At 46.6% G+C, this 18,542-nt stretch overlaps 3 protein-coding genes across 5 annotated transcripts; 1 reads left to right on the top strand and 2 right to left on the bottom strand.

The window, feature by feature from the left end:
* The first annotated feature begins 852 nt into the window (after positions 1-852).
* LOC108152354 (period circadian protein) lies at positions 853-8,504 on the top strand. Of its 3 annotated transcripts, XM_017281638.2 has the most exons (9): positions 853-1,109; positions 3,019-3,158; positions 3,221-4,149; positions 4,214-4,570; positions 5,384-7,353; positions 7,410-7,673; positions 7,736-7,876; positions 8,081-8,273; positions 8,332-8,504. In XM_017281638.2, exons 2-8 carry the CDS (start codon positions 3,067-3,069, stop codon positions 8,150-8,152), a joined length of 3,825 nt encoding a protein of 1,274 aa, XP_017137127.1. In that variant the 5' UTR covers positions 853-1,109; positions 3,019-3,066; the 3' UTR covers positions 8,153-8,273; positions 8,332-8,504. The 3 variants fall into 3 exon arrangements, with proteins under 3 accessions (XP_017137127.1, XP_017137119.1, XP_017137135.1); XM_017281630.1 differs by lacking the exon at positions 853-1,109 and having other exon boundaries at positions 7,746-7,876; XM_017281646.2 differs by lacking the exons at positions 853-1,109; positions 7,410-7,673; positions 7,736-7,876; positions 8,081-8,273; positions 8,332-8,504 and having other exon boundaries at positions 5,384-5,701; positions 5,778-5,937.
* Positions 8,505-12,367: 3,863 nt separating this feature from the next.
* Positions 12,368-13,434, bottom strand: LOC108152425 (circadian clock-controlled protein). Its single transcript, XM_017281746.2, has 3 exons — positions 13,309-13,434; positions 12,743-13,247; positions 12,368-12,673 (listed from the first exon to the last, which is right to left on the bottom strand). The coding sequence occupies exons 1-3, from the start codon at positions 13,373-13,375 to the stop codon at positions 12,433-12,435; spliced, it is 813 nt and encodes a 270-aa protein (XP_017137235.1). The 5' UTR covers positions 13,376-13,434; the 3' UTR covers positions 12,368-12,432.
* A 1,671-nt stretch (positions 13,435-15,105) lies between these two features.
* LOC108152391 (paraplegin) lies at positions 15,106-18,533 on the bottom strand. Its single transcript, XM_017281693.2, has 7 exons — positions 17,945-18,533; positions 17,431-17,886; positions 16,996-17,364; positions 16,400-16,936; positions 16,045-16,315; positions 15,450-15,979; positions 15,106-15,377 (listed from the first exon to the last, which is right to left on the bottom strand). The coding sequence occupies exons 1-7, from the start codon at positions 18,077-18,079 to the stop codon at positions 15,216-15,218; spliced, it is 2,460 nt and encodes an 819-aa protein (XP_017137182.1). The 5' UTR covers positions 18,080-18,533; the 3' UTR covers positions 15,106-15,215.
* Positions 18,534-18,542: the final 9 nt, after the last annotated feature.

The following is an 18,542-nucleotide window of genomic DNA, read 5'->3' as shown; positions in this document are numbered from 1 at the left end:
ACTTTTTTGACTTGCAAACCAATTTGCGGCGAATATTAGGCCTACACGATAGTCTTGAATTGAATATACTAGAGCTGCGAAATTCTGAAAATCGAATAAATGAAGCTATCAGTCGGCTCCCACCACTTTTTACGGCTGGTACTCAGACTGAGTAATAACACTCCTCTCAGAATTTATTAAACATACTATCGGAGGACAAACTGGAGCCAGAGTTTATGCATGTGGTATGTAGTGTGTATGCATGTGGGTCGCAGCAGCCCTTGCCAAGGCGTAGGGCGAAAGAGTGGCAGGTGGTGATGATGCTCGCCGGCTGCTCACGTGGCCGAAATGCGTGACTGACCCACAAAAATACTCCCACTTCCACACAGGCATTCAAGCGCCCGAGCCCCGCATAACTTGCAAAATTCGAGCACAAAGTGTTATCAACGTGCCTTCAAAGCAGCGCCCATCCGAATTCTCACCCAGTGGACCAACCACCCCCAGTGCCTAGTCGAAGCCAGATGCGTCGGCATCTTTTCCTGTCTGATTGCGCTGCTGCTTTTTAACCCACTGCCGGTGCCCGAGGGTTACACAGCCACATGCTGTGGAACAGAGGTTCATACAAGCCGATCTCCAAATGACAAAAATTCAGTTGTGCGGTGACAAATGTTGGTACCACATCTTGGAAAATCTCAATGCCAAATTATATATACAGTTAGTGAATAATATTGCACCAGTTTAGCCAATGCCAACTGGACGCTACCTAAGGGTTAAGGCGAAACCAAAGCGTTGTTGCACATACATACACACAGATGTATACTGAAGCGATGAATGAATGCCGAACGATAAAAGCCGAGGCTGGCAATGCAGATTCGGGATTGCCGAAGAACGGAATGAATGCATGCATGCCCCAGAGCGAGTACGCTGGGGCCGCAGTGCACGTTTCCCACTCGGGTATCATTCAGTACCCGTTTGAATTTCCAACAAGTAGGTCGAGAAAAGTCGAGAAACGTCCAGCGTAGAACAACTACACTATACACCGCGCATGCTATCCAGATATGCATTTTATGGCACATCTACAATCTTTTTTTATTGATGCCAGTTCTGAAGCTTAAGCAGTTCACAGTGAAGTAAATATATACATATGCATATGTAAATTCATACCGATCAGCTCTTGGAAAGTCCGATTGAGCCCAGGGCGAATACAGTGAGCCCAACGCGAGAGACGGAGACGTCACGTTGTTGTATAAAACAATACCCTTGGCTGAGAGAACTATTTGCATTATCATGTTTGCAAAATAAAAGCAAAAGCAACAACTTACATAAACAAAAGTCGTTGTTTTTCCACTCGTAACGTGTTAAGTGTGTATTATTAAAAGCGATAGGCGACATGGCGAGAGCAAGCGAAATGCCTGTGGCTGGAGTGGCTGAGAGCGCCGAATGGGAGATGGAAAATCGCCTGTCCCAACCGGCTCCAGTATGGCACGTTGGAAAACGACATCAAAACAAAATGATATAATGCATTCATGCATATAGATATGTACCTACATATACTCGTAAACTTATCCTACAACGACGAGTATCTTAATTTTTTGGCAGTCCTCGCTGAATACAACCAGTAAGCCTTATTGCGCACTGCGCATACAATGAATGGCAATGAATGAATGAATGGCAATCGACGATCGTCTCATTCATTACCATGGTATACTGGGACATATTGTGATAAACTTACGTACTCAGCTGTGACGCGCATTCAAAGATGTACATACATATGTAACTCTCGGCTTCAGCTTACCCTTTGGGACGCTCCAGCTTGCTCCCAAATACTCCCAGATGTCGCCTCAAATTTGCTCGACCCGACACGTATGTACATGCGAAAAGCTCATAAGAGAATGCCCGTGGACGCTGCTGAGGATCGCTTTCGGGCTCCAATAGCAAAATATCCGCATATATGGGGGTGCCACAGCCGGATTCCACATTAATATTCCATATTAATTTTTAGTGATAGCATGCTTAATAATAACAATGTGCGACAGTCATTTTGTACTTAGCACGAGAAACAAATTTGGAGATCACTTCCTCATAATTGGATATATGTATATATATATAAATACAATATACCACCAAAAACTTTTTTAAAAACCGCGATCTTGTGACTGCGCACTTTCATTATTTTTACTCGGCATCTGCAGCGCAGATACCCACAGAAATTACTCAATTGAAAAGAAAATTGCACGACCTTGCACACGATTTTTGATTCGCGACGATAGATGGAATATACCTGAAGAAATAGTGACCCAATAATGATGTTTTTTATCATTGTTAATTTTTCCTCATTTTTTTTGTATGATATGGCATTACTTTGAAGGTGCCTGTATTACCATGTAGAACGGAGCTTCCGTGTCTAACGGAATGTAATATACCCCTGTACTCTTTGTGAAAAAAGCCCGCTAAAAATCCCATACAACGGGGCCCCACATCATTACCTAAAGCAATCATCTTTACTAGTACTAGATTATGAATCGAGCGGGAACGTTGTGAGCAAGATCTCGGCTCTACATTTATATCCAATCCCCAGTCAGTATCCCCTCCCAGTCAGCTCCCCTCCGCCAAAGGGCGCACACTGCACGAGGAAGAGTGTATGAGAGAGAAGAAACAAGTAAGCGCTTGGAAGGCGTTGCGAATCCACTGCAATTGCATTTGTTCCTTCTTAGTATAATAATGATGATCCGAATCTGATAGACAAGAGTATGGATACCAAATTTCGTTGCTCCAGCTCTAATGGTCTCTGAGAACTAGGCGACAAGGCTCTATCGACTCGACTACTGATGCTGATCAAGAATATCGTTACTTTATGGGGTCGGAAATGCTTACTTCTGGGTGTTACACATATGAAGCTAAATTGATGTACCTCTATTGTTTAGTAAACGATGAATATTTTGTTGGGAATTTTTAATGATCAGATTCGATGATATCACGTAATAAAGATTAAGAACCTAATCCTAAACCCGTATTTTGCCTTCTCTTATATTCTCTAAGAGCCGAATTTCCGAACAAATCCTACGAGAGCCACAAAACACAGACACAATGGAAGGCGAGTCAACAGAGTCCACACAAAACACCAAGGTGTCCGATTCGGCCTACTCCAACAGCTGCAGCAACAGTCAGTCGCAGCGCAGGTGAGTGACCTCCAGCGTCTTCCCTCCCCAAAATCTAATTCACGTATGCATCTTCCCTACAGTGGCAGTTCAAAGTCCATGCTAAGCGGTAGCCACTCGTCGGGCAGCAGCGGCTATGGGGGCAAGCCCTCAATACAGACTAGTAGCAGCGACATGGCCATAAAGCGCAACAAGGAGAAGTCGCGCAAGAAGAAGAAGGCCAAATGCACACAAGCTCAAGCGAGCATCAGTTCGTCGCTGGAGGGAGCCGAAGAGCAGCCGCACTCCAGCAGCACAGCCTGCGACCAGAAAATCCTGCATGTGCTGGCGACCACACAGCAGCTGGGCGACCAGCCGTCCTCGTTGGACCATAAGCTTGGCGAGCAGCTGGAGGCAAGGCACAATTGCGTGGTCGGCAAGTCGGAGCAGTCCCAGTCCTTTTCGCTGCCCTGTCCCCTCTCTGTGTCCACCCTGATGCCGGGCATCGGCGTTTGCCATGGCGGCAACGCACCAGGCGGCAAGTGGGAGAAGACCTTTGAGTCCTGCAAGCTGGACACGGGCCCGGCTAAGACGGAGCGCGTGAAGGAGGACAGCTTCTGCTGTGTGATCTCAATGCACGACGGCATCGTGCTCTATACCACGCCCAGTATCACGGACGTGCTGGGCTTTCCGCGTGATATGTGGCTAGGCCGCTCCTTCATCGACTTTGTGCACACCAAGGACCGGGCTACGTTCGCCAGCCAGATTACCACGGGCATTCCCATTGCAGAGTCGCGCTGCAGCATGCCCAAAGATGCCAGGAGCACTTTCTGCGTGATGCTGCGCCAGTATCGGGGCCTTCAGACCAGTGGCTACGGAGTGATCGGCCGGTCCGTGAACTACGAGCCCTTCCGCCTGGGAATGTCATTCCGCGAGGCGCCCGAAGAAGAGCGTTCCGACAACTACATGGTCGCAAATAGCAGCAACATGCTGCTCGTCATTTGTGCTACCCCCATCAAGAGCAGCTACAGAGGTAGGTTATCAGCCTCTCCTCTAAGTAGTCTCTTTCTTACCGGCCCTTTTCTCTTTCACCACAGTTCCCGAGGAGATCCATTCGCAGAGGAGCCCCAAATTCGCCATCCGCCATACGGCCACCGGCATCATCTCGCACGTGGATAGCGCGGCGGTGAGTGCTTTGGGCTACCTTCCGCAGGACCTAATGGGCCGATCCATCATGGACCTCTACCACCACGATGACCTCCCCGTCATTAAGGAGATATACGAGTCTGTCATGAAGAAAGGCCAAACGGCCGGCGCCTCCTTCTGCAGCAAGCCCTATCGCTTTCTCATTCAAAACGGCTGCTACATCCTTCTGGAGACGGAGTGGAGCAGTTTCGTGAACCCTTGGTCGCGCAAGCTCGAGTTTGTCGTCGGCCATCATCGTGTGTTTCAGGGTGAGTTTCTATATAGCTTTTATAATGCGCTTCCTAGGAAGTTCTATATTTTCCCAAGCTGTATTACATTTCACTCTTCTGGGCTTTAAATATTAGATTTCAGATTGCTTGGGCTTTATCTTTTTATATTACGTTTGTCCGCTTTTGATGTACAAAAAAATATACATAGAAAACCAAATCTATCCCCAGGTTTTCTTAGGCGATTCGATAGCATTTTGTTAGCTTTATGTTTTGTACAAAAGATGCGGTTCATTCAATTTTCAGTTTTCATAATGATAGCAATAATCATGTGGAATAATTATATAAGTCGACTTTGGCTTAATCTTGTAAATTAGAAAAACCTGTGAAACGGAACAGAATATTCTAATGCAGCTAATTTATTTTAAAAGATGATTAATGTAGGTTTTGTATCGAGTATTTTCCAAATAAATTATATCTATTGAGGAACAACTTTTATCAGGAACCATCTTTCTTATAGGAGAAAAAAAAATAGTAAAGGAAATACCATAAAAATACCGAAAAAGCGAAGTTTCGCTTATTTTAATGGGTTTTCACATCAAGGTTAATGAAGTTATATGCCATTTTGTTAAACTAGCTGAATATTAATCAATTTAGAAAATAATATCGGTACAAAAGTATATGGAAATGTGTTTTTTAGAGATTTTTTGGCCTGGGCTGACATTTTTTTTAGTTCCTAAACTTTTCACTAACATAAATGTGCTATAAAAGAATTAGAGGAATTATAACCTCCTTGTTCAAAGACACCCTGACCAAACTCTTTATTGATAATTTTTGTTGCTTCCGTGTGGGTAGGTCCGAAGATATGTAACGTTTTTGAGACGCCGCCAAACTCGGAACCGAAGATCGCGGAGGAGTTGCAGAACAAGAACACACGCATTAAGGAGGAAATCGTGAATTTACTGGCCGAGAAAGTCTCTCGACCCTCGGACACGGTCAAGCAGGAGGTGTCGCGCCGGTGCCAAGCCCTGGCCAGCTTCATGGAGACACTTATGGACGAGGTGTCGCGTGCGGACCTTAAGCTGGAGCTGCCGCACGAGAACGAGCTGACTGTGTCAGAGCGGGACAGCGTCATGTTGGGTGAAATCTCGCCCCACCACGACTACTATGACAGTAAGAGTTCCATTGAGACGCCACCCAGCTACAATCAACTAAACTATAACGAGAACCTGCTGCGTTTTTTTAACAGCAAGCCTGTCACTGCACCCGTGGAAGTCGACCCGCCAAAAGTGGGGTCCTCGGATGTGAGCAGCACCCGCGAGGATGCCCGCAGCACGCTTAGCCCCCTGAACGGCTTCGAGGGCAGTGGCGCCAGTGGCTCCTCAGGCCACTTGACCAGCGGCAGCAATATACACATGAGTAGTGCGACCAACACAAGCAATGCTGGAACGGGCACTGGTACGGTCACGGGAACCGGCACAATAATAGCCACCTCCGGGACCGGCACTGTCACCTGCGCCTCCGGCAACATGGACGCCAACACCTCTGCGGCCTTCAACATTGGCGCCAACACCTCTGCCGCCGACAACTTTGGCGCCGATACCTCTGCCGCTGACACCTCTGGCGCCGACACCTCTGCTGCTGACAACTATGCAGTCGACAACTATGGCCCCGGCAACTTTGGCGCTGAAAACTCTTGCGCCGATAACTCTGGCGCCGAAAACTCATGCGCAGATAACTCTGGGGTCGATAACTCCCGGCCCGATAACTCTGGGGCCGATAACTCTGCGGCCGATAACTTTGGGGCCGACAACTCTGGACCCGACAATTCCGGCGCCGACAATTCCAGACCCGACAACACTGGACCCGACAATTCCGGCGCCGAAAACTCTCGGGCCGAAAACTCTCGAGCCGATAACTCTAGACCCGACCACCCTAGACCCGACATCTCTGGCGCCAGCAATTCTCGACCCGACAACACTGGACCCGACAAGTCGGGCGCCGAAAACTCTGCCTCTGGATCGGGATCGGGCACCTCCGGCGGCGAAGGTCCCTCCAGTGGTGGGCAGGACACCAGAACCACCGCTGGCACTCCCGATTCCCCGCCCGTCTCACTCACCGAGTCGCTTCTGAACAAGCACAACGACGAGATGGAGAAGTTTATGCTGAAGAAGCACCGAGAGTCACGCGGGGACCGCCGTACCGTCGAAAAGAACAAGAACAAGACGGCCAACACAATCGACTCGCTAAAGATACTCGAGTACAGCAGCACTGGTCCCGGGCACGCCACCAAGCGCGGCGGGTCCTACTCTTGGGAGGGCGAGGGCAACAAGCCCAAGCAGCAGCCCACTCTCAACAGTGTGGGCGTGGGAACGGGTGTGCCCGAGGCCCCCATCCCACCTGTCCACCCCACTCACACCACTCACACGGCCATCGCCCAGAGCAGCTTCTCGGCACAGCAAAGTCTCTTCCCCACCTTCTACTATATTCCAGCCACCCCGCTAGCCCCCTCCACGCCTGCACCAGGTGCGCTTAGCCCCACGCCCCGAAACCAAAAGCACCATCACCATCCCCATCAGCATGCCCCGAAGGTCCCAGATCAGGCAAGCACCTCACAGCAGGCGGCGGGACCAGCCGCAATGCCTCTCCAGTACGTGGCCGGGGTGATGTATCCGCACCCGTCGCTCTTCTACACGCACCCGGCGGCGGCAGCCGCCACGGCCATGATGTACCAGCCCATGCCCTTTCCCGGAATAGCCAACGCAATGCAGCTCCCGGAGCAGCCTAGCACCTCGCAGTCCAACTACAGCAAGACCGTCTTCTCGGTAAGTTAGCTGGAAACTCTCCCCACTAGTCAGCATCTAAATAACTGGTCCGACAGACTCAACAGGTCATAGTGGCGCCGCCGACGATAACAACGACAACGGCGACGACGACGCCCAAAACACAGGGAGCCTTCCACTCGATCACACCCGCCCAGCTGCAACGCCCGTCGTCAAAGGACACATCGGTCAAGACGGAGCCCGCCTCGAATGCCACACCGTCACATTCGTCCAACAAGAAGAAGGCCAACTCGCCCATCGCCTCCGGCATAGGCGACTACAACTCCAACCAGGCTTGCTCCAGAAATCGAGCCAACGTGAAGGTAAGATAAGCGAACTTCTCTCTTTAGCTTTTACACAATCTGAAATACAAATATGCACAAAGAAATACACAGACAGCAATGGAAACAGCGACGACATGGACGGCTCTAGCTTCTCGTCCTTCTACTCATCGTTCATCAAGACCACAGATGGCTCCGAAAGTCCGCCCGACAACGACAAAGAGGCCAAACACCGCAAGTTGAAGGTGAGTCAGTGAGTGACTAAGTTGGGTACTAGCTGGTAATACTCCATATCCTCTGTTAGACCCACCCACTACTTTAAGCGTCAACTAAACTGATTTAGTTTTCCTTTCGATTAATCTATACTGCTCGAAACGCACTCAAACCGTGTGTTTCCTATTGCCCGATCATCCTTGTTCAATAATTTCAACAATTTGTATCAATCGCAGAATATAACCCGGTTGAGCAGCAAGATAATGGAGCACCCGGAAGAGGACCAAACCCAGCACGGAGATGGGTAGCAAACACCAAAGCTGCTGCTGACTGACGTACATAACCGGGTACATAATGTGACCGACGTCGACCCGTAGAGCAAACAAAGCAGCATCAGATAGAGCCCGTAGCGACCATAGCAATGGATAGGTAATGCACAAATTTGTAATGCACAATTAAATATTTAGTAAATCTATTCAATTTTCAGTTCACAGTTAAACAAGTTAACTCTTCACTGTGAAGAAGATCACCACATCAAGACGGAATTGGAGTTCATCGGTGTTGTTGAATTAAAAATGTTAAACGTTATTCTAAATTGTTGAATATTTAAATATGTATGAAATGTCCTTTAAAATAAACACTGCGATGGTAAGCTAAGAAACCAAATCATGTTGGTATTTCACCTCTTATGAACTTCCCTGCCCTGCTGCGACATAATCGTTGGCGTTGCGTGGTGGTTTGCCCACGCTCACGTGCTCACACATGCCCCGTATAAGATTATGAATTCAATGTAAAACAAATCTAAGCCGCAATCTGGGAATGCCGATGAGCAAGCCGTTCCTGATGCGCAATCCATACCATCGACGCATGTTTGAATTTAAACGCATGAAAATGGGGACATTATTTGCTCGTAGTCGACTGCAATAGGGGGAAAGAATCGCTCGATATACTTGTTGACGTTGTCTGCCATTTTCTTTGTCTCTGTACAAATTTTCGTGGCTATTTTCGTTGATCTCGTGCCTTTCGTAATTGAGTTTCACGCAATTGCGACATGCTCACACGCACATTTTCAATTTCATGTTGGATTCGTCCGTCTGTTCACTCTGCTCTACTATTTCGCATTTTTATACCCGATACTCAAAATAAGTATTTGGGTATATTAGATTTGTGGTAAAAGTGGATGTGTGTAACGTCCAGAAGGAATCGTTTCCGACCCCATAAAGTATATATATTCTTGATCAGCATCAATAGCCGAGTCGATTGAGCCCTGTCTGTCTGTCCGTCTGTCCGTCCGTCCGTCCGTCCGTCCGTCCGTCCGTCCGTCCGTCCGTCCGTCCGTCCGTCCGTCCCCTTCAGCGCCTAGTGCTCAAAGACTATAAGAGCTAGAGCAACGATGTTTTGGATCCAGACTTCTGTGATATGTCACTGCTACAAAAATATTTCAAAACTTCGCCCCGCCCACTTCCGCCCCCACAAAGGACGAAAATCTGTGGCATCCACATTTTTAAAGATACGATAAAACCAAAAACGCAGAATCGGTGAGGATGACCATATCTTCTACAGTGCAAAATCTGAACCAGATCGAATAATGATTATAGCCAGAATCAAGAAAACAATTTCATTCTTTCTCGCTCTGTCTCTCTCTAACACACAGGTTTCATGGTCGGTTTTGTCAATTGCAAAATATGAGTTCAAGGATCTCAGAACCTATAAGAGCCAGAGCAACCAAATTTGGTATCCACACTCCTGTGATATCGGACCTTGACCGTTTCGTGTCCAAATTTCGCCACACCCCCTTCCGCCCCCGCAAAGGACGAAAATCTGGGGCATCCACAAATCTCAGAGACTATTAAGGCTAGAGTAACCAAATTTGGTATCCGCACTTCTGTTAGATCTCACTATAAAACGTATATCTCAGAATTTCGCCCCACCCTTTTCCGCCCCCACAACGGACGAAAATCTGTTGCATCCACAATATTGCACATTCGAGAAAACTAAAAACGCAGAATCATAGATAATGACCATATCTATCAGATTGCTGAATCTGGATCAGATCAGATCATTTTTATAGCCAAAAGGAACAAATCAATTTGCACTGGCTACGCAGCCCCCGACGTCACGCTCAGACTGATTTTCTGTCTCTCTCGCACGCACTCTTTGTCGTGTGGTTCAATATTAGCGGCGTCTGCCGCAGGAGAGCCATACTGACTTAGTATCGGGTATAACTGTAGAGTTGCGGTCTCCGCAGCAACTCACAACGTTCCCCCTCGTTCTTGCTAAGTCTGATATTCTTCATTCCTAATTACTAGATATACATACAAAATTCAAATAAAAATCGGTCGAGCCGCTAAGGAGAAGCTCAAAAATCATATACATACATACATGTACATGAATACGCTCAGCGAAAAATGGCATAGTAAAAAGAAACACACCCGTATTAAAATGAAATATGCGGTCTTTGGATACGAGCATAGTGCAATTAAACAGATAAAAAACATGTTGATGCCACAGCGCCCACAAACAGTACATTCCGGCTTGCTTCCATAAAGAATTTTAATTTTTAACTGATTTTATTTGTAGAGACATGTAGAGGTGTTTAATAAAGCCTAGTGGACTAGCAAGGTCTGTTTTGAGTTTATTTATGTGACAATTCCAACTATATCTGGCGTTAATTGTGAGGCCTAAGATTCTAAGTGTGCTGGTAGATTTGATGATTGTGTCACCGGTGAGGATTGTGGGCTTGCATTATTGCGGCATAGGAGTTGGCATTTCTCTGTAGAGAGAAGTGAGCACGGGTGTATGCACCAGTCACCTATTTGGTTAAAGATTGTTCAGATGTTAACTGTGGGATTTTTTGGTTAAGTGATATATCAGTCTCGTTTTCTGGTGCTGTGGGGGTTGAGGTATTATTGGTAGGGGAATTTAGATGGAGTTTGTTCAAGCGGAGTTTTGGGGAGATTGTCTGCTTCTTCTGACCATGCTTGGGCGAAGCAGTTTTTTTTTGTTTTTTTTGTTTTTTTTGGTTGGTTGTAGCTGATTGTGTGTAAGGGTTATATGTAGATAAAATGGATTTTCCAAACGGATTCCAGGATCGATTTCCGTTTGGCTTCCCTGATTGCTCTCTTGAATAAAGCATTTGATTTTTGAATTCTATGTTGTTGTGGTTGTTTATGTTCCGTTTGAGTCTCTTTTGAGGAGTATAAGTTTATTTATCCACCAGGGAACGGTAGGTGGGGTGGAAAAGGGGATATTTTGTGGGATAGAAAGGTGGGCAATTTGTAGTGGTATTCCACTATATATTATAGTGTATTATATATTTCCTGTAGAGATCCCAGCCAGCATTTTCGAGTTTAAAGAACGGTTTTGAAGTAAATCTTGGGCGAGATGGGTTCTTACATAACGAAAGTAATATGGGGAAGTAGTCACTACCGTGGAGGTCATCTATTACTTTCCAGAGGAGCGATGGTTGCTGATGCAAGTGAGAGATCGATGTGAGTAAATGTTTTGTGTTTTGAGAAGTGAGCGGGGGACTATATAGAACTTAGAAGGAGCTACTCATTTGATGGGTTAAGTAGTTGCGGAGGTTACGGGTGTTACGGGTGTTGAAGAATTCGTTTTCGGGGAGCTTTGATTACGATTTTCGTCAAAGTCTGTGCTAAGTGGATTTTGGGTATGGGTATGGGAGATGGAGTTGCGTATGAAAAGGGCTATGCCGCAAAATGCATTAGCGAAGTTATTGTTGCAATATAGGGTAAATTAAAAGTTAGAATAAAAATAAATGAATCTGTGTGGTTTGGAGTGTTTTGTGATGACGAGGGGGGTGGAGGTAGATGATTCCGTGCTATGATGTTTTGGCTGTTGATGAAGGGCACCTACTTTACCATTTGGTGTGGATTGATGGGTGTAGATCATCGTAGCAGGCTGTATTTCAGAGCAGATCGTGCAGATCTTAGTGCTTCTGCGGTATTTTGTTGATGTGACGTTGGTGTATCGAATGTTAGGATAATGAGTCCGGTTTCATGGAGTACGTCGTGTTTGTGTTTAGCGTCGATAACTTTCTTGTGGTTTGAATTCTTTTTGTATTTAGACCATTTTGGAGAAATTAAATATTTTGTGTTCCATTGCTCTTACAACAAAATAGTGGAGTTTGGTGATTTTAAGAAGTCTTGTTGCCTGAGCTGTGTTTTTTTCTACAGAATATACCTCCCGGCAACACTAAAAAGTCTTTAAAAATTTTTATTATAAAGGGGGAGACGTTGTCGAAAGTTTTGTTATCTGTTCTATTTATTGTGATGTATTGCGGCTTTAAGAGAGATTATTTTACCCACTGTGCGTGGAATTTCTGGTCTTTACAAGGTCCGCTCCCGCAACGCGCTCTCTTTTCGGGTCTCTCAGTAGTGCAGAGCGTTAAATAAGACCCGAAAGAGAGTAAGTGGACTACCTTTTATAAGGGCTGGTAAGGGTTTGCAAGGTCTTGCTATAGTATAGAATTTCTTATACTATGTATATTATAATATAAAATCTTTCTTTTTTAAGTGTCCACTCTCGGAGCTATATTGATAGACATTTGTAAATCTAAGAGTAAATTTTAAGATTTCATGGCTTTTTTCCCTGTGTGAATTATTGAGCTTTCACTATCAAAGAACTCTTCATACGGGATGTTGTCCCAGAGGTGCTGGAGGATGGCTCTGAAGGACCGGTCGCAGGCTTCGTTGATCTTGGGCTGAATGTCCGCCGCCAGGGCATCCCACTCATCGTTCAGAACCTTCAGGGTGCTTTCGCGGAGCTCCCTGTTGTCACTGAAGAGGTTGGACAGGTTAAAGTGACCCCTGGACATTAAATGGAAAGCGTCATGAGATAGAACAAATTGGAGGGGCTATGGGCGTTACGTTACTCACTCCTTGACCTTGGTGACTGTTTTAAAGTCTGTGATATTGAGATATGTGTGTCCATCCCCATCCCCATGCCCTCGCTTTACTGGGTCGGCCACGATACGCAACTTAGCCTGCACCTGGCTCAGCTTGATGACTATATCCCCAGTGCTGACGATGGGTAGAATGAGGATCTTGCCGTTGACATCGTACTTGGCACGGACCTCCAGATCAGGCATGTAGAGCATAAGGACTAGCTTGAGTGGCTTGCTAAAGTCCTTCGTGAAACCCTTCAGGCTCTTGACCACCACCGAATTGGCCAGATTGTACAGCTTGGCATCGGTCATGAGCAAGTTGAACTGCAGCGATGCGGAGTGGCCTCCGCTCTCTACTCGCAGCGTTCCTAGGTCAATGGGCTCCAGGCTAGCCACTCCACGATCGGGTATGCCACTTTTGAAGGCCCGGAAGAAGTTCTGTGCCTGCTCCACGTAGCAGGTCTCATTCCCAAAGTGACAGCGCTCCAGGGGCTTAGCTGTGGGTAAGATCTAGTCAGACCGGCAATAGGCAGGATCAACAACTGTTGAAAAACTCACGGAATTCATCCACCGCCAGGGTCGCGATTATGCCTGCGATGAGAACTAAAACTATAACAAACTGCATTTTTTTTTCTCCGTCTTCCGTAATCCGTTTTCGTCGAGCGGCAATTGACAAACTTGAGCCAGATGCCGATGCCGGGCCTATTTATGCATCCTCTGGGCCTGCCTGAGAGTCGGCTCAAGCGCGATTCTGGGTACAGCTCGGTTTAATTGCTCGCCGATACCCGTATGGCACTCACTTAATATTTAGCAGGGCGTAAGATCAGCCAACATGCGATAGACAAAGAATTTAGTTTTCTTTTTAAGAGAAGATTCAGTCTTTTATCAATTATATCCATTACTATTTGAAAACCACAACAAAAGATATTTGCTTTATCAAGCAGCGAATGCAGTCAGCGAAATCATAGCAAATCTCTCATTATGTACATACTCGTACATAGTACATATGTAAGTACATACATATGTGAAATTAAAATTATACTGACGAACGACTTGGTTGCAATGGACCCGCGATAAAACGAGTTTTATCCACTCTCCCATCCGCTGTCTGGACACGCATTGACATTTTTGTGTTAGTTCAAATTAGAAATTCACTTGTACTAGTAAAGGCAAATCTAAATGCTGTAGACCCTGGTATTTGCGTAACTTAAATATAAACAAATTCTAAATGCTGATTGCGCTAGTCGCGAGTGGCGACTACCTAGACGAAACCCTACAGCACCGAATCGAACCCATTTTCATAAGGAACTATCAAAGGATTCACTTACAAGCATCAAATAGAATATTAGCACGAAAACAGTTCACTTATAAGGTATAAGTTCACTTATATACTGTGGTACTATTTACCAATGTAATACTTGTATCTTTAATATACATATGTACTTAATATCGTTAAAACGGCTGTACCATTCCTCATAGACCCATTAATAACGGGCCAAAGTCGGTACAGTTCCGCTAACAGTATTATTTCTCCGTTTTATCCGCTGACGTAAAATATTTTTCAGTATGCTACCACAAAATCGAGACTTATGTACATTTTTTCTGACATGCAGGCGTTACATAAAACGTTTTATAAAATACGCTATACTTTTCATAACAGATAACATTGTTTTTAATAATAAATAAATGTTAAATAACCATTGATGGTCTTGTAAAATTTCTTGATTTGATAGGTGTACCTTGAACACAAACGGTTTGCAGATTGTTTTCAGAATCATCGTATGCTTGGCTGCCCGAAAGGTTTTACCATCATCGTTGGGGACACGAATATCACGAGTAGACTCCCAGATATAGTAAAACGAGCGAACAGGAAGGCTGACGGCAGCGATTCGTATAGAGAGAGGTCAGCAAGGCTTTCTTCGACAAATACGTGCGTAATCCTAGGGAAGGAGATGAGGCAGCATCGATTCAAATAGCTAAAAAATCTAGTTCCGGCTGTGGCCATCACTCAGACAGTGTGTGTAGGTTGACTTTGGCTCAACCAATTGACGGAGCATGTCAAGCTCTAGGTCAGCGGGGTGACTGTTGAATTAAACTCTTGATCTCTTGCCACGTCGGAACGATGACGATGATTCTACTCTAGCTAGTGTAGATTTAGTCTATGCAATGTCTACTCGTAGACATTCGAATTGTCGGGAGACAGTGGCTTATGATTTGCGTTGCAAACGGGTCCGATTGATTAATCACTTTTGGATCCGTTTAATCACCCAATTCGGCTCGAAGTGTATCCGTTAAGTGTGTTATCGCCTTGCTCCAAGACGCGGCTAATTAGCGAGTAATGAACACAGCTTTAAGTCGTTTAAAAAGGTAAACAACTTTATTTACATTTATTGAACATGAACCAAGGGGTGCGAGCGGCGAAAAGGTGAGCGGCTTAGGTTGTGCAGCAGGCGACAAATGACTGCTTAGATCTGAGGTGTGTTCGTATCATTGCCAAGATTTTGAAGCGACTGCTCGAACTCAACGGATTCCACCTGGCGCTTCTCCGGATCATGAGGCGGCGGCCCAATCAGTTTTACAACATCATCGTAGTCCAATGTTTCCTTTTCCAGAAGAGCCTCGGCCAACTGAAACAAGAGAAGAAGGGGATAACTCGTCGTGGAAAGCTAGGAGACAGAAAGTATAAGAATGTAGCTGACCTTATCTAACTTGTCGCGGTGTTTGACGAGTATGCCCTCGGATATCTGGTAGGCTTGAGTCACGACACTGCGGGCCTCGTTGTCGATCATGGTTTCCATGGCTCGGGAATAGGGTTTTGCGCCACCGCCGGAGTCCCCACCCTCGGACTCGTCTGCATCTCGGATATAGATGGGTCCTAGGATCTTGCTCATGCCAAACTTCTTGATCTGAGAATAGGCGATCTTTGTGACCTTTTCCAGATCGTTCTGGGCCCCAGTCGTAATGCGATTGAAGACTAAGTTTTCAGCCGCGCGTCCCCCCAGGGCCATGCACATCTTGTCGAATAGCTCCTCCTTGCTGTACAGATGCTGCTCGCTGGGCGTGTACTGGGCAAAGCCCAGGGCCAAGCTGGTGCGCGGCACAATGGTAACTTTGAGCAGGATGTCCGAATGAGGCAGCATCCAGCCTACAAGGGCATGACCGGATTCGTGGTAAGCAATAACCTTGCGCTCTGCCAGAGACAACGCATGCGAACGCTTTTCAGTGCCACCTACGGAAGGAAAAGGATATAGAATATTGTTGACTTTTCAAAATTTGAATGGAGCTCTAACGCACCAACTAAACGCTCGACGGCGTACTCCAGGTTCCTTGTGCTGACCTCTGTCTGCGTGTTTCGGGCCGCATGAAGAGCGGCCTCATTGCAGACGTTGGCAATGTCGGCGCCAGAAAAGCCGGGCGTAAGGCGTGCCAGGCGTTGTGACATGGAGCTGGGCGGGGAGTCCAGCTTGACTGAAGACAAATGCTTCTCGAATATCTCCTTGCGCTCCTGCAGCGTGGGCAGGTCGATGAGTATGTGGCGATCAAAGCGGCCAGGTCGTAACAGAGCCTGAACAGAACGGTTTTAATATTTTTCCCAATAAATCAGCCCAAAGGCCAAAAATCATTCCATGTTTCCCCATGAATTACTCACCTTGTCTAGAATATCGGCCCGATTCGTGCTGGCCAGCATGAGGACACCTTCCCTGGTGGCCATGCCGTCCATTTCGACGAGAAGCTGATTGAGCGTTTGTTCCGACTCACCAGAGCCACCCTGGCCCATGCTCTCTGTGCCAGACCGCTGGCGTCCGATGGCGTCGATCTCATCTATGTAGATGATACAAGGCGCCCGCATCTTGCCCTCTTTAAAGAGATCACGCACGCGTGCGGCACCTAATCCGCCAATCATCTCTATGAATTCAGATCCGTTCATACTGAGAAAAGGCACTTGAGCCTCTGTGGCCACTGCTTTGGCCAGAAGCGTTTTTCCGCAGCCAGGCGGACCCAGGAGCAAGGCTCCGCGTGGCACCTTGGCGCCCAGGCGCTGATACTTTTCCGGCGTCTTCAAATAGTCAACGAACTCCTTAACCTCCTGCTTAGCCTCGTTCAGACCTGCCACGTCTCGGAATAGTACGCCACGTCCGCCGTCAAAGGGATCCACGAGTGTGAACTTGGCACGACCCATTTGATTCTGCAATGGGGGTAGAGATTAGTCAGAGATCTATAATTATGTCTGCTATACAAACGTACAAACGAGTCCATGCTGAGCGGACTCTTGATACTCTTCATACGCGTGGCAATGAACATGAATAGAGCACAGATGAGCAGCAGCATAAGGATGCGTCCCGTAGTGTCTGACTGGCGATCGTAAGTGACAGGTACACCATCCTTGATGCCCAGACGCTTCTCCACGTCGCGAAGCTTCTCCTCAAATTTGGTGGCATCAGCCACAGCCATGTGAAATATGGTTGAGGTCACTTTCCTGCCCTTGATAACGGCCCCTTCGTGAAGTATAATTGTTACCATTTCCATGTCGGGCCGTATGATCAGCTCTTTCACCTCGCCCACGGCCAGCATGTGATGCACAAACTCATTCCACGACACGTATCGCGTCGAGCCCTGTCCGCAGATAGAAAAGATTATGTAAAAAGGGAAGATGGCAGTGAAAAAGTATAAGAGTGTTACCTCGGGCTTTTCCGACCGTGGGGTGATCAGCAATGAGAAGAATGCCACAAACATGTAGATGGTGAACAACCAGATCACAGCCTTGGTTAACACTGAACGCATTTTCTCATCGCTTTTCTTTTTCCCGTCTTCACCAGGATCGCTGCTGGAACTGCTACCAGAGGTGGCATCGGCCGATGACTGATCTGTGTTGGCTTTGGTGGTGCTGCTGCTACTGTGAGATGTGGGCGCTGCCGACAGTGGTTTCTCCTTGACAGAATCGTCGTCACCGGACGTGGATGACTTAGTTTGTTTGCTGGCATCGCCAGTGTTGCTGCTCTTGCTGTCAGGGGATTTGTCTGATTTACCCGTGCTCATGCAGCGCAGATGCATTTTACGCACCTCGTTCGGCGTTAGCTGCAGAGAGCGTGATATCAGGCCCACAACCGCTTTGTACTCCGCTTGCATCTTGAGAACCTGGCAAATAAATTTCGGATTTATTTACCTTTTTTTTTCTCTGTGGCTGTCTTCTTACCTGTCGCCGGCTAAGCGGCAGGAGACGGAGTTCCCGCCTGAAGCCACAATAAAGTTCTGTCAAATTTTGTATCTGTGCGAATTGGCGGGATCCGCCTTGCAGCAGACTTCTAACATGCTGCAGTCCCTTCAACATCGTTCCCAGAAGTTTTTCCCCTCTTGTGGACCTCCTTGGCACACGAATACGTAACTTGATGTTATTTTCTTGAAATTACATGCAATGACTTCGCAGGGTTGCCAGATGGCCGCAAAACGGTAAGAGCAATATCAGCTGTGCTGGTATTTTAATAGACAGTAATTAATTCAGGCACTAGTGCCTGTATTCCACTTCACTTTAAGCTAAGGCCAGATGTAAAAACCTTACAAGAACAGTAGGCAGTGAGAACGAGAGAAATATATGCTTTAGTTTTGATTTTCAGTCGATCTGGTGGTAGCGAAGCTGAGATTATCGATTGTTAGACCTGCAGATATATGTAAGTTGACTAGTTGCTGTATAATGGTCGAATTTCATTATTGTTCAATACCGGTATGGTATGAAACACAAACACAACGATAAATTTTTGTTAGTTCTAGTGGTTTGTTGTTGCCTCCAATTCGAT

The sequence above is a fragment of the Drosophila miranda genome, chromosome XL (genome assembly GCF_003369915.1).
Source record: "Drosophila miranda strain MSH22 chromosome XL, D.miranda_PacBio2.1, whole genome shotgun sequence".
Classification (NCBI taxonomy): Eukaryota; Metazoa; Arthropoda; class Insecta; order Diptera; family Drosophilidae; genus Drosophila; species Drosophila miranda.
Note: the sequence above shows the minus strand (reverse complement) of the source record. Positions and strands in the feature narration are given on the sequence as shown.

What these genes read in the sequence shown, in the direction of transcription:
- LOC108152354 (XM_017281638.2), top strand. Translation starts at nt 3,067, where the DNA reads ATGGAAGGCGAGTCAACAGAGTCCACACAAAACACCAAGGTGTCCGAT. An exon ending in CATCAAGAGCAGCTACAGAG is followed by an intron (nt 4,150 to 4,213) that starts GTAGGTTATCAG and finishes CTTTCACCACAG; the next exon opens with TTCCCGAGGAGATCCATTCG. An exon ending in CCATCATCGTGTGTTTCAGG is followed by an intron (nt 4,571 to 5,383) that starts GTGAGTTTCTAT and finishes CCGTGTGGGTAG; the next exon opens with GTCCGAAGATATGTAACGTT.
- LOC108152425 (XM_017281746.2), bottom strand. Translation starts at nt 13,375, where the DNA reads ATGCAGTTTGTTATAGTTTTAGTTCTCATCGCAGGCATAATCGCGACC. An exon ending in CCTGGCGGTGGATGAATTCC is followed by an intron (nt 13,248 to 13,308) that starts GTGAGTTTTTCA and finishes TCTTACCCACAG; the next exon opens with CTAAGCCCCTGGAGCGCTGT. An exon ending in ACAGTCACCAAGGTCAAGGA is followed by an intron (nt 12,674 to 12,742) that starts GTGAGTAACGTA and finishes TTTAATGTCCAG; the next exon opens with GGGTCACTTTAACCTGTCCA.
- LOC108152391 (XM_017281693.2), bottom strand. Translation starts at nt 18,079, where the DNA reads ATGTTGAAGGGACTGCAGCATGTTAGAAGTCTGCTGCAAGGCGGATCC. An exon ending in GGGCCGATATTCTAGACAAG is followed by an intron (nt 16,316 to 16,399) that starts GTGAGTAATTCA and finishes CGTTCTGTTCAG; the next exon opens with GCTCTGTTACGACCTGGCCG. An exon ending in CGCCGTCGAGCGTTTAGTTG is followed by an intron (nt 15,980 to 16,044) that starts GTGCGTTAGAGC and finishes TTCCTTCCGTAG; the next exon opens with GTGGCACTGAAAAGCGTTCG.